Raw genomic sequence first — 15,145 nt, forward strand, 5'->3', positions numbered from 1 at the left:
AAAGTACGCCCCTTCAGTCTAACAATACTTAATCTTCTCTATTTACTCCGCCAACCATTGACATGGGCTCACATACTTCCCACTATAGTCATCCCTAACTCTTATTAATTTAATGTACCCCATAGACTGTATTAAATTCATATAATGGAGACCTAGACTAAGCACTAATCTTCTGTTCCGAAGTAGTGTACCATCCACTATAGGGCTCTTTGACACCTTGCATGGGGTAGGAAACACTATACAAATGCAAATGCAATGCAATACAATATAATAAAACCCTAGCATCTGATGAGGTAGGAGGACTGACTGACCAGTTCACTGTAACTAATTTGAACTACAAATATGTACTGAGCAAGAACACATATGGCACCAAGCATGCACACATGTATGTATGCAATACATAAGAATGAGTGTAGGTGAGCTAAATGTTTATGCTAGTACTATTAAAATGGATAATTACAGTACAATGGGCAGTCTATGGGCCTTATTATGAGCTTGGCATTGCGGGAGTGGGACCGCCCACTCCTGCACCGCCAAGCCTGTGGTTGACCCACCATATTAGGATTCTTCCCCTGTCTGGTGGGCAATTATTTGGCGTACCCACGATGGTGCATATGAAATAAGCACTGCAATGGGAACATCAAAATCAGTTCATGCAATAAAGTTGATGGCTATATTGTCAGCAATACTATTACGATAACAAGGCCCCTATTCTAAACACAGTGACCCTACTTGAGCTAAAAAAGGTACTTCGATAGCTTAAGAATCAGCTGCCGGGGTTTTAATCTGACCGGACATTGCAGGCCCCTGGTACATCTCATCAGCTCCTGAGACAGACTAGCAGGTCAAGTGACTGCTGCAGAGCTTCGTGTGCAACACGTAGGGCTGCTCGGCTTTTCATCATTCAGAGGTTGCTAGGACGCGTCCATCATCCTACAAGAATTAACAACTCCTTGTATTTAAGCGCCAAGAGACAGCACATAGTTCAGTGTGCGCTACACACGTCTTGAATATCAACAGTAGGTCATCAGCTCCTGAGAGAGACTAGCGGGTCAAGTGACCGCTGCAGAGCTTCGTGCCATTCAGTACCGCCGCTGCCTAAAAGAAGCGCGCACCAAAAACGTGGTCCTCGATCTCCAGAGCTCCAAAGTATTCCAGGATCAAATACCCCTTTCGGAGACCAAACCCCTTCCTTGCAGCTCGACATGTTGGCATCTAGATAAAAATGCAATAACACCGGCTACAAAAATGTAAAACTATTCAAACTGTCATATGCATTGCGACATTGGTATAAAATCATAAAAATGAGACAATAGCAAGACTTGTATCTAGCAGGATGGGGGGGGGGTGGCGGCAAACAAGCATAGCTGCAGTGAGAGAATATAAAGAGGCCTAGCGGTCTTAAAGGCCACAACTTAAAGACGACTAAGCGCCCGCAACACAACAGGCTCCCTTACAGGTGTCGGCATGGACGAAGGACTAAAACAGCTCACTGAACGTCTGAACTGCGCCAGTCTCAGCTGTGGCTAGTGCAAAATCTGCAAATAAAGGGGACCCTAAATGGCCACTGCATAACCTCCCCTTGTGCATTTCAAACTGCATTGAACCCATTGCGCTGCCTTCTGAAATACCAGCTTTTCGCAAAAGGATAAACTGTGGGAAGGTCACTGTGCTCTGCCAAGGACTAAGTTATTTACCTAATCAGAACCCCATGTTGAGGCAAGGCCTGACCACATCAGCAGTCATTTCATTCTGACAACGGCAAATGTGATTCAAACATAAAATTCATTTTTATGTTCATGTAAACAGAAGTGAAGGATTACATTGCCCTGGAAATGCTCGCACCCACATGCAGGCATGCACACACAGAGATGCATTCATATACACAGCAAAACGCGCACAGGCATGCACACATACACAGATGCAGACACATACGCGCACACACAGATGCACACGCACATAGATGCACACACACACAGGCACACACAGATACACACAAGCACACACACACAGATGCCACACACATGGACACACACACATTCATGTTTCCGTGTGGGAGAAATATTGGTTCCCAGGACCAATTTGAGGGCTTCTACACACGAGCGACCAACGCAACTTCTAAAAAGCATTTGAAATGGCGGTGGACGGGGGAAGGGGGACTGGAAAGGCATGGACAGCGGAGTGCGTGCGGGGTGAGGGAGGTGCGAGTGCGGGCGGGGGGGTGAAAATTTATGGGTGGGCGGGGTGGTGTGTGCGTGTTTTTCTTTCTCTCCTCTTCCCATTGGCTGGAATGTAAACAACTGGTGTGTTTTGACTTGTTGTTGTTTACATTCCAGCCAATGGGAAGAGGAGAGAAAGAAGCTAAAAAACACACCCCTCAATCTGAAAAAAGACTGGGCTTAAATGGAAAGACAAACCTCTTCTCCAATGGCTGGCCAGCATTTAGGAAGCCAGCCAATAGAGAAGACGGGCAGGTTCAAACCCCACTACTAGAAAACATAACATCGAGACTGCACAAGCGCAGCCTACGCTAGCCGAGACCTAAAAAGGAAGGCGCATTCGGGAAAAGAGCTGGCGCTGCTCCTAGAGGAGGCACAAGAACTCCTCCAAAAGGAGGCCATCGAACCAGTTCCATTCAGAGAAAGGAACAAGGAAGTGTACTCAAAATATTTCCTAGTGCCAAAGGTGGACGAAACGCTAAGACCCATCCTGGATCTAAGGTACCTAAACAAATAAATAAAGACACAGACATTCAAAATGACATCCCTACAAGAGGTCATTCCTCAGATAAGGGACGGAGTCTTCATATCCACAATAGGTCTCAAAGATGCCTACCTGCACATTCCTATGAACAGGCAGCACAAACACCTGCTGAGATTTACCATCAACAAAGAACACTACCAGTTCACAGCCCTAGCCTTTGGACTAAAATCCGCTACAAGGGTGTTCACCAAATATCTTGCTGCCGTGGCAGTGCACCTGCGGAGGGAAGGGATTCATGTATACCCTTACCTCAACAACTGGCTAATAAAAGCAAGTTCCCACAGGACATGAAAGGAACACGCACAGCGGGTCACAGAAACTGACAGACCTGGGATTATCCATACACTGGGGGAAATCCTCAATGGAACCAGAGCGAGTGAAGATCTTCATGGGTGCTCAGATCAACACCATACAGAGCAAGGTGTTCCCCAGCAACTAGAGAACACTTTCCCTGCTGAAGGAGACACGCCACTACCAGAAGGGGCGAGCTCGGACAGTGAGGACAACGAGCAAGATCATGGGGATGATGGCGTCTTGCATACACCTGGTCCTCAATATACGGCTCCACATGAGACCATTCCAGGAATGGCTGCAACAACAATGGTCACAAGCTACAGGAAGTTGGGAAGATCTAGTGGTTGTAACGCACACAGTGCAGGAGGAGATAAACATGGTGAGACAAGGAGAACATAACAAAGGGGAAGCCTTTAACACCACCAACCCAAACGGTGACCATCACCACAGACGCATCCTAGATGGGATGGGGTGCACACATGAACAAGCTCAAGGTGAGGTGTCTGTGGACTCCCGTAGATACGGTCAGACACGTCAACTACCTGGAACTGAAGACAGTGTTCCTCGCCCTGAAGGCCTTCCAGAAACAACTGTACAACCAGAGAGTGTTGATTCAAACAGACAACACAACAACGATGTTCTACATCAACAAGCAGGGTAGAACACAATCAGTCGCACTATCCAACCTAGCGCTGGAAATATGGAGATGGGCCATCCCACTCAAAATAGACCTCCTGGCCATACGCCTACCGGGGAAGGACAATGTGGAAGCAGACAGGCTCAGCTGACAGACATCAGCATCCCACGAGTGGGAGCTCAATGCACAGGAAATGCAAAAGCTATTCAGGAGGTGGGGAACACCGACAATAGACCTTTGTGCAACACACCAGAATGCAAAATGACGATACTTCCCATCCAGGCAACCAGGGGAACGATCCCAGGGGAATGCCCTATGGATAAACTGGTCAAAAACATTTTCCTACGCTTTTCCCCCCCCGATACCATTGATACAGAGGGTACTCAGCAAGTGCAGAACCAGCAACATGGCACTGATCCTGGTGGCACCTCAGTGGGCCAGGCAGACCTGGTACTCGCAGATAATGGAAATGGCACAGGGACCACCCCACAAGTTCAGAAAAAGAAAAGACTTACTCTCCATGCAAAATGGAGAGATACTACACCCAGAGCCAGAGCGCCTCAGCCTAAATGCATGGCTCCTGAAGACATACATTTTGCACACCTAAAACTACCGGAGAGCACGCTGCGGATGCTACGGGAGGCAAGGAGACCTACCACACGAAGGTGCTATGTGGCAAAATGGAAAAGGATACCACAATGGTGCAGCAAGGAAAAGCTTCACAGGAAGATGACAAGGGAATCAATGGTGCTACAATATCTACCACACCTGCTGAAAGCTAAACGAAGTTCATCCTCTCTAAGGGTACACCTAGCAGCGATAGTAGCATACACAAGAGGAGACAGGAAAGAGCTTTTTTACATCACAAGTAGTCAAGAGATTCCTGGAAGGGGCAAAGAGGATCGCACCGCCTAAAAGGATGCAGCTGCCGGCATGGAACCGTAATTTAGTCCTAACAGAACTTATGAAAGCGCCCTTTGAACCCATTCATAAGGCCTCACTACAAATACTCACAATGAAAACAGCCTTTCTGGTGGCAATCACCTCGCTGCGCAGGGTAAACTAGCTGCAAGCGCTAATGCTACAAGAACCCTACATCCAAATACACAATGACAGGGTGGTCATGAGAACGGATCCACATTTTATGCCAAAGGTGGTGTGAAGGTTTCACATGAACCATATAATACAAATACCAAGCTTCTTTCAGAAACCGTCAACAAGCGCAGAGAGGGCACTGCACACTCTGGACGCTAGAAGGGCAGTAATGCATTACATAGAGAGAACAAAAGAACACAGGAAGACAAAGCAGTTCTTTGTGTCCTTCGCAACCAGTTTCCAATGTAGACCAGTAACAAAGGACACCATCGCACAAACTATACAATTCTGCCACAAGCAGGCAGGGCAAGAACTAACAGGAAGGGCACAAGCCCACTCTGCAAGAAAAAAGGGAGCAACAATAGCCTTCCTGGCTAACACTCCCATTCAAGACATATGCTTGGCGGCAACATGGGCGTCATTGCACACGTTCACTAAGCACTACTGCGTGGATATACAGATGAACAAGGAAGCACAAGTAGGACAGAAGATGCTTCAACATATATTCAACAACCAACGCTCATCTTCCACCCAGCCGCCACAAACATAACAAACCGCTACAAAGTGTATGCACAGCATATTGAATCCAGAAAGATTCACGCTACAAAACGAATAGTTACTTACCTGTCGGTGTAGTTTTGCAGCTTGAAGATCTTTCTGGATTCACTAATGAACCCACCCACCTCCGCCAGAAAGATGAGGCAGGAGAAGTAGCGTACTACTCGCCGAAAAAGCGCTTTGACTGCTCGTCAAGGGAAGTAAGCGCTATATATATGCAATTACAATACAATACTTTCCCTTTTACTTGCAGTTATGTTCAGTTGTCCTTTGGCTTAGTCTTTGCTCCTTTGAGTATGCAGTAACTCGAAGTGAGTGAGGGCTGCTGTGTTTGACTTACCTTGTTGTACCTACCCTGTGAAGGGCTGGGATAGATGCACTGAAAACAGCTGGGACTGAAAGGCTCCCTTTGCATTCATTTTGGGTAGTGATGATCTCAATTCACTATGCATGCAAATTTTAGTTTAAAAAAAATCCTGTGGCTGCAGCGGAAGCCCAGAGAGACCTCAGAGTGGAAGCAGTCTGGTTCTTGGACCTTGCTGCGAGACAAGCTGAATTCCTCCTTAGCATATTTAAGGCAGCGTGCGTTGGAGCCCTGCTAGTCCTTGACAGTCTTGTGGTTAAGATGCAAGAACTTCACCGGTTAAGGATATTGAAGAATGTTCGCTTTGTGAAGCATGGATTATTTTCACCTTGAGTGACAAGATGTCCACGATGTCCTTCACAAGTGAAGATGAAATGATGCATCATCTGCAAAAATGGAGTTAGGTGTGCAGACAAGCCATGGTTGAGAGGCGGAAAGGTAGGCTATTTGAGAGCACTGCAGGTGTGTATTAATATGGTAGTCTAGTGGCGGCATTTCCACCACTTGACATTACCGTTTTGTTAGTAGTCATATTTCGATGTGAACTTGCCTTCCTTATAGAAGAGATTAATGTGCAGTTCTCTTTGGAACAGGTGATAGGTCAGGTATCAATAGGATGTCAGTGCTTTGTTGCTGTAAAGATCACATTGCTGGGGGCGCTAGAGGGCGCCGAGCAAGATGGCCGCACGTATGTGAGGCTCTGCCGGGACCGTCCATAATTTGCTATAAAATCCTGATTCTTCTGCTGCTTTCTCCCCCCGACTAGATGGCAAAACTCACCTGAAGTACCTGGGACTCGATTGAGGTGCTCTCCCTTGGCTGAGAGGGTCGTGTGGCCGAAATATCGGATTCGCCGTCGGCTGGTGGTCGGACGTCCGGAGGTGCGCGGGCTGGTGGTGTGGCCCGCCCACCGGCTGGGAGCTCGTGATCTGCTCCGATTCTACTGCCTCGTCGGCTGGCCTCCTGTGCTCTGGGTTCCGGGTGAGGAAACAGCTTGTTGACGGCGGACTGGAGCCCGGAGATAGAGCGGCTTTAGTCCCTGCCCCGCTGGTGGTGGTGAGTGGGGCGCTGGCCTACGCGAGACCGGGGCTGCGGAGGTGGCACTGGGCCTCGTGGGGACTCGCCGAGCGAGCTACGCCTAGCTGGGGTACGCAGCGGTGTTGGGACACAGCGGCTGCTGGTTGGAGGTGTGCTCCGGTCCTGCGGGCCTGGACGGCCCTCTCAGCTGCAGCTCTATACATTTGGAAGTATTGCTAGATCGCCTGAGACTGCCGGAGCGAGGATCGATTAGGCCCGCGACCACGTGGGTGGCTGCCCCTAGACCCGGAGGGCCATTACTGCAGCGCCATGGGTAGGCCGGAGCGCAATCAGCCCAAGATCAACTTTGAGGCGAAAAGAACGGCGACCTCCTCTTCGCAATCACAGCCGGACGCTGAATCTTCGGGGGCAGTTGGCGGTGCCCCGAATCTGGAAAGCACGTTGGTGGCGATGCAGAAAACGCTGCAATCCATTGAATGCACCATGGAGGCGGTCAATCACAGGCTCGACCATATGGCGACGCAGTTCGACCGGCAGAACGAGCGGATGGGCGAGGTGGAACAGCGGGTGGCCGCTGCGGAGGATGGGCTGGCCACGGTGACCACTAAGGTGTTCAATATGGAGAGGGTGCTGGCGGTTATCCAGGCTAAGAACGAGGACTTGGAAGGGAGGTCCAGGCGCAACAGCATCCGCGTCACGGGCCTTCCGGAGTCCACCAATGTGGGTCGGATGGAGGACTTCATGGAAAGGATGTTGGTGGACATCTTTGTCTCGGATAAGTTCTCGAAGGTTTTCATTGTGGAGCGAGCACACCGAACTTTGGCGAAGCGACCTGTGCCTGGTTCCAACCCCCGCCCTGTTATCGCTCGTATCCTCAACTACAGGGACCGAGATATTATACTACGGCTTGCCAGGGAGAAGGGCACCATTGAGTACCAAGGAAATAAGCTGGAGTTCTTCCCTGACTTTACTGTAGCGGTACAGACCGCACGCAAGGAATGCGCCCCAGTGAAGCAACTGCTACGAGACGAGAACGTTCCATACGCCATGTTGTATCCGGCGCGTCTTCGTATAGGGCCTCCGTCGGACAACAAAGTCTTTGCTACCCCTAAAGCTGCCATGGACTACGCGAAAAAGCAGAAGAAACGTAAAAGGGACTCTAATATGCAGCAGGACGGGGAGGGAGACCTCATGGAGGATGTGGAATAGGAGTTTTTCAACTGACGAGGTTTGCCCTGCTGGATAGGATGCAACTTGGTACAGTGATCTTTCCCACTTTATTGAGCACCTCACCCTGTTTTCTTTGACAGATTCCCTCTATTGTGGGTCGTCTGTGGTGCTCCTCCTGATAAACTACTGTGAATTGTTTCTGGGGCGGCTGTGATCTGGCCTGTAAATAATATGTTTAACTTGCCTATGGATTGTGCCCCACTGTGACTTTGCATGGGGCGTTATATAGCTGGTATGATGTACTTCGGGAGACCATTAATAGTAGCTGGTTGAGGTTATTCACAATTTCATATGATCCTGCTGGGAGGGTCGGTCGCACAGTTGGCATTGCTGGGTGGGCATGATTTGCAGGGATACTTGAAGCTTTGGTGTTCGGGGGGGCGGGAATGTTATTATTGCTTGTACGGTCCGCTCTCGTCAGATTTCTGGCGGGAGCTGTGCGCCACTACGTCCCCGCGTTTGGGAGATCCCCACACAATTTTGAACATACAGTTGGGGTTGTTGAGGGAGGGGGGATGGGGTCAGCTTTGGCAGGTTGGGGATGCTGAAGTGGGTGGTGGGGGATTGGGGGGCTTGTTTTTCTCCTGGGTACGGTCACGGGGTTTCATTGAATGTGTTGGGAGGTGTGTGTGGTCTGGGCCGCGGTGGGGGGCTGGCAGGGCCTGGTGTTGTCTAACGAGGAATGCTCTTCTTACTGATCTTTGGGGTCCGTTGGGCTCTATGCGATGTGCTCCTTATGAACAAAGGGGGTGGTCTTGCGGCTTTAGGGATATGTTTCCATTTTGGGTGGATGGCCGGGGGGGGGGTAAAATTGCTTGTGTTACCTGGAATGTACGGGGTTTGAACCGCCCTCAAAAGACTAGACAAATGCTGGCGTTTCTAAACAGGCATGGTGCGCATATCGCTTTCTTACAGGAGACACATCTATGGGGCAAAGCTGCAGAAACTGTGGGTCGGAGATGGGCGGGAGTTCGACTGGCATCAAACTACTCCTCATATGCGCGTGGGGTGATGATATTGGTTAAAAAATCTGTGCCATTTATCACGAAACATGAGGATATTGACAAGGAAGGGCGCTATATAATTGTGCATGGTACATTATGCGGTTCACCTGTTACGCTTGTTAATGTGTATGGACCTAATGTGGATGATCCCGATTTTTATGTTGCACTCTGGAATAAGGTATACATGTTGCCACAGTGGGCTGTAATTTGCGGTGGGGATTTTAATGTGATTTTGGATGGGGAGATGGACAGGAAACAAGACAAGCCCTGGGTGCGGAAGAAAGCGACTGCTGAGGTTCAGGGGGGTATGCAAGGATTGGGATTGGTTGATGTGTGGCGTATGAGGCACCCTGGGAGAAGAGAGGGTACTTGCTATACTTCTGCTCATGACACCTGGTCGCGATTAGATTACTGGCTGGTGACCCGGGATGTGAGTGGATGGGTGTTGGAGGTTGACCACTTGCCGCACACGCTGTCTGACCATGCGCCGGTTCGCTTACTGCTGCAGGTGCCGTCGGGTACGCCTGCTCCGTTCACTTGGCGCTTATCGCCGGGAACCTTGACTGATCTGGTGCTCCGCGAGCGGCTCAGGACTATTATCGTGGAGTTCTTTGAGAAAAATGTTGGCACGGTTGATAGTATGTGTACGGTTTGGGAGGCCTTCAAAGTGACTATTCGCGGGGCGTGTATTGGTCTTCACTCCGGAGTCCTTACTTCACTGAGAGACTCCATGTCTAGGTTGGAGAGGGAGTTGATGGTGTTGGAAAGACAGTTGGAAGACTGTCCTGGGGAGGCCCTGTTAGCCGACATAAGATCGAAGGTGACGGAGTACAACGAGCTGGCCGATCAGGAGGTGAAGTTCTTATCCAAACACACCAGGGCACGCTATTATGGTGAGGGAGGCAGACCAGGAAAGGGGCTAGCGGATCGCATAAGACAGCCGTGGGCCAAGCATTGTGCGGTACAGGAGATTGTGGATGGGGGGGGGGTCGTTACTTACACGCCTGGCATCCTGAACTGCTTTGCAAGATATTACGAGGGTATGTATGAGTATACTGAGACAGCGACGGACGCAGATATTGCTGAGTACTTTGATGATATAGCTTTGGTGTGGCTTTCGAGAGGTCAGCAAGAATTTCTAATGCACCACATCACTGAGGAGGAGTTTCGGGAGGCGATCGCGGCTCTTCCTAATGGGAAGGCTGCTGGCACGGACGGCTTGCCGGCTGAATTCTATAAAGAGTATATTGATATTCTGCTCCCGCACCTAGCGATGGTGCTGGAGGAGTCTGTGGATAGGGGCCGGTTCCCGACCACGATGAGAGAGGCACTGTTGGTTGCGTTGCCAAAGCCCGGGAAGCCTCCGGACCACTGTGAGTCATATCGCCCCCTCTCACTCATGAACACTGACGTTAAAATTATAGCTACGGTGTTGGCCACCCGGTTGCGGCTGCTACTTCCGGTGATGGTGCTACCGGACCAGTCGGGGTTCATACCGCTTCGATCTACCACCCACAATCTCAGGGCTCTTTTCGCTGTGTTGCATTTACTCAAACCAGAACTGGCTGCAGTGGCTGTTCTACTAGATGCTGCTAAAGCATTTGACTCGGTGGCATGGAGGTATATGATAGCTATTTTACATCGTATGGGGGTGCCCTTCTTTTTTACATCATTGGTGACTCTTCTTTATACTGACCCTGTGGCTCGTGTGCGGGTCAATGGCCATGTCTCGAATTCGTTCCCGGTGCGGAGGGGCACTCGACAGGGTTGCCCTCTCTCCCCTTTATTGTTTGCTATAGTGATGGAGCCTCTGGCCTGTGTTCTGAGGCAAAGGTATGCTGACGCAGCTCTGAAATTCCCCCTTCGCTCGCTGGCCGTGTCTATGTATGCCGACGACATGGTGCTTTATGTGCGCGAGCCCGCTCTCCATCTTGAATCTATCCTTCGGGAATTTATTCGGTTTGGTCGACATTCTGGATTGACTATCAACTGGGATAAGTCTGTCCTGCTGCCCCTCACGGATATCACTGTTCCTTTCCCTCTTGAATTCCCACTGGAATGGGCCGAGGATTCGGTGCGCTACCTCGGGATCCAGGTTCACCGGGATAGTCAGGAGGTTATTAGAGCCAATTATGGTGTAGCTATATCCAAACTGGAGGATCAGGTGGCACGTTGGATTAAACTTCCTCTCACCCTGGCTGATCGTGTGTCTTTGATCAAAATGGTTGTTCTCCCGAAATTTCTGTATCTTTTTGTAAACATACCCATTCGACTGACCTCTCCCTTTTTTGCGCAGCTGCGCTCTTTGCTGATCTCCTTGACCTGGGCCGGTAAGAAGCCACGGGTGACGTGGGAGGTGCTGACCATGCCCTATGCCCTGGGTGGTTACGCTGTGCCGGATATGAAGTTGTATTACTTATGTGCACAGGCGCATTTTGCCGCTTATTGGGTGTCTGCGCCCCCGTACACCCCCCATGTGGCGCTGGAGGCCAGTGCCGTTTTGCCATACCCGCTGAGAGCCATGGTGGGTAATAATCACTCGGTGTTTGACAAGGGTGAGGTGGATACTTTCCGTTCCACGGCGACTGCTTGGCACGAGCTTGGTAGGAGAGCTGGCAGGTTACCGCTCTATGCTCCCGCCATGCCGCTGCTGTATCATTCAGATATATCGGTATCGAGTGAAATAGGCGGTTTGCAGGTCCTTCAGGGTGCTGGTCTCCACACTATGGGTAATCTCTTCCCAGGGGCCAAGTTCCTCCCATTGCAAACAATGACAGACCAATCCACGAATGCGGTCATGGCTACCTTCATCTATGTTAGACTTCGTGCGGCCATACACTCCTTATATCCTACATTCCCAGATGAACCCCTGACACTGAGTGCTTTGCAATTAATCTACACCGGGACAGACGGAGTCAAGCTGCTCTCCAGACTATACCGTGCTGCTCAGGAAGACGAGGGGGGAGGGGCACTGTTAGCTAGGGCCAGATGGGATAGGGACCTGCCTGAGCCTTTGACGGATGAGGAATGGACTGAATGCTGCTCCATGACTGGGGGCTATGTGGTAAACGGCAATTTTCGCTTACTTCATTTTAAATTTCTTCATCAATGGTATTACACACCGAAACAATTGGTTCGATATGGCCTTCGGGATGCTGCGAGGTGTGTTCGGTGTGGAGAGGAAGATGCTGATTTTGTGCATTTAGCATGGGGGTGTGCCAAGGTGTATGATTTCTGGCTGGCTGTGACTGCCACCCTCACTAAGATGACGGCCACGGAGGTGGCGATGGATATACGGTTATGTTTGCTGGGGCTCGCCTCTGGAGTGCCATGTAAGGAGCGGAAATTGGTTGTGCTGGCGTTGCAGCTTGCTAAGCGGAGGGTGGCCCTGGGGTGGGGTGGCAGGCGGGCACCTGATGTGCAGTTGTGGTTAAAGGACATGGCCTACTGTAGGGATCAGTTGACATGCTATGCTGAAACTCTGCCGGAGAAGTCACGTCCACGGGACATTTGGGCTTCATACACTGCCTACATGCTTGGATTGGAGGAGGATGACAGTTCTGACAGTGGGGGCGGGGATTGATTGCCTGTTGTTGGTATGCCTGAGGGTTTGTCTGAATAAATGGTTAGGAAGCGTGGTTGTCGCCCATGGGTTGTTTTTGTCTGCTGTGAATGTGGCTCCTGGGGGGCTGTCTTGGATTTCATTCTCCCTGTTCTCGCGCAACGACTGGTGGCACATGCTGCCTTGTATAATTGGGATACCACCGCATGTACGATTGTTGACAATACCTTGCGTACCTTTTACACTGTTTTCATATTCTGAACTAATACTATGCACTTTACTGTGACCTGGGACCGGGTTTGCTGGGATGGGGGGGGTGGGGTTTGTTACTGTTCTGTATAAACACTGCAAAATAAGACCTGTAGGTGTTAAGCGGGGAACTCATGTGGAGGTTGATATATAATTGGACTATGACCACTTCTTGCCCTCTACGATCTTGGACTGTCCCTGCCTATTATCCTTGATGTATGCTTACAGATACCCACTGTTGAATTGATAGCAGCCGGCCCTGTATAGGGTTGTAGGCACACTGCTGTGTATGTCAGCGTATTTACAATAAAGGTCTTGCAAAAAAAAAAAAAAAAAAGATCACATTGCTTTTGTTCAAGGACCTGTTGCTGAGGGGTTTACAGTAAATGGCTTGGTATGCTGTTGTTTGCACCTCTTCTTTTTTTTGTCCATTGCTGTCTGATGGTGGCAATCAGCGACCTCCTGGCTGTAACAAGGTGCCAAGAGTTTGTCTTTCATGGATCTTAGTTTGAGTGTCCGTATCCCTTTTCAGGAGTTTTCGCTTTAAGTTTTTACTCACAGTTTTAACATCAGTAATTGTTTCACATGTGGCTGCAAACAGTACTTCAAATGGAAATTTAAGTGCTCGTACTCGCTATCCAGAGTATCAGTTTGCTCTTGAAGTGCCGCTGGTAATTTCAACGTATTGCATCTGTGCTGATAAATGCTGGAACTCTGCCTTTCAAACTAAGGAAGTGCAGGTAATTATTACCTGACAGTAATTGTCATTTAAAGCACTGGATACAAATAAAATTTGGTTTTAATGATGTTAGTACGTCGATGAAGAATGTGCTCATTGGTTTTGTTGGTTATTTACAGTGATTAATGACCACATAACACTAAAGAGCTGGTAACTCGGGAAATAATTGAAACCGCAATATAATGCAAACGTGTTGAGGTAAGTGGCTATATGTAGAGGAAGCGTTTAGTTTGCTTCTATATTCTTACGCAAGGAGATGTGCAACTACCAATGGTGCATTTTTTCCGATTTGTTCGCCTGTGAATTGGTTCATTATAGTTACGTTAGTGAACATTACCACTTGAAAATTAAATAATAAGGCATCATTCTTGCATAGTATTGGAGTGAGCTTATGTTTCTTTCTTGTTTTTCCTATGCAGGGAGCAAATTTTGAGAGTGAAAGAGGATGAAAATGTTCCGTTCCTTTTAGTTGGTAACAAATCGGATTTAGAAGATAAGCGACAAGTGTCCATAGAAGAAGCAAAAAGTAGGGCTGAGCAGTGGAATGTTAACTATGTGGAGACATCTGCTAAGACACGTGCAAATGTTGACAAGGTAACTCATCTTAGTCCCATTTTGTCAGTGGTGCGTTGTTGATCATTAAGAATGGTTTTCTATTGAAATTTAGACTTGTTAATAATAATAAAATTGCTCCTGCTGACATGATATTGTAATCTTATGTTTTGGATATTAGGCTTAGGATATAGTGTGGAAAGAATAGTATTTATGAGCTAGAATTTGATTTATGAACCAACTAAGGTATAACAAATACTTTAGGCATCACCCGGTTCTTCCCATCAATCGCTTAAATCCGTTTTTCTCAGACACCAGCGACCACAGCACCTCGGAGTGTACATCTCAAGGTCCATTGCATACATTGACACCTTGAGCCAGGTGGTTCCTCCCTCTATTGCACTGTTTATTTACACTTTTAGCTCTTGAATCTGTCACCTTTTTCCTTAACCCCTTCCACGCTCATGACGAGCTGGGCTCGTCATGGCGTAGCCTCCTCGCACGCTGATGACGAGCCCAGCCCGTCACGTAAAGTGCGTTTTCGCAAATCCCAGCGTGCGAGCGGAATTCCGCTAGCACGCATGGTGTTAAAGAATCTGGTCTTGACGGCTGCTTGAGCATTCACATGATATACCTTGCTAGTTCGATCTCCATTCATGTTTTCTCACACTCGCTAACCCAACTCATTACCAACCTACTTATGACGGTCTACTCTCAAACCAATTTGCCACCGCATTGAAGATCACTTTAGGCCAGTAGTGCCAACAGAATATAGGTTTGGGACTTTGGTTATTGTTGCCTGAAGCATCAGATAACCTGTTCAAATTACATTTTAAAAAGAATCTTTATTGTCCTGAAACCTTGCTTTTTAATGATGCAATGGGAACAGGTATAAATTAATGCAGTCAACTTGATTATGAGGCAGAACGTTTTCTGTGGTTCTCCACCTTTTGAGTTTCCAATCTTGCCTCCCCAGTCACCTTTGCTACTTTTCTTGTGATATTTTTGAGTAGGTTTGTAAACTCTTATTGGTATACATGAACGGTCTTTCACCACGTTG

The 15,145-nt window shown here is 48.7% G+C and overlaps 2 protein-coding genes across 2 annotated transcripts in view; one reads left to right on the plus strand and one right to left on the minus strand.

Annotated features, from left to right (window-relative positions):
• Positions 1–15,145, minus strand: part of YAE1 (YAE1 maturation factor of ABCE1) — a 618,218-nt gene that overhangs the window by 448,177 nt on the left and 154,896 nt on the right. The window lies entirely within an intron of this gene.
• Positions 1–15,145, plus strand: part of RALA (RAS like proto-oncogene A) — a 261,565-nt gene that overhangs the window by 208,662 nt on the left and 37,758 nt on the right. The window contains exon 4 of the mRNA XM_086964861.1: positions 13,953–14,127. Within this exon, the coding sequence (XP_086820987.1) occupies positions 13,953–14,127 (175 nt within the window). The remainder of the gene's footprint in view (positions 1–13,952; positions 14,128–15,145) is intronic.

The sequence above is a fragment of the Lissotriton vulgaris genome, chromosome 4_1 (genome assembly GCF_964263255.1).
Source record: "Lissotriton vulgaris chromosome 4_1, aLisVul1.2, whole genome shotgun sequence".
NCBI classification, from domain to species: domain Eukaryota; kingdom Metazoa; phylum Chordata; class Amphibia; order Caudata; family Salamandridae; genus Lissotriton; species Lissotriton vulgaris.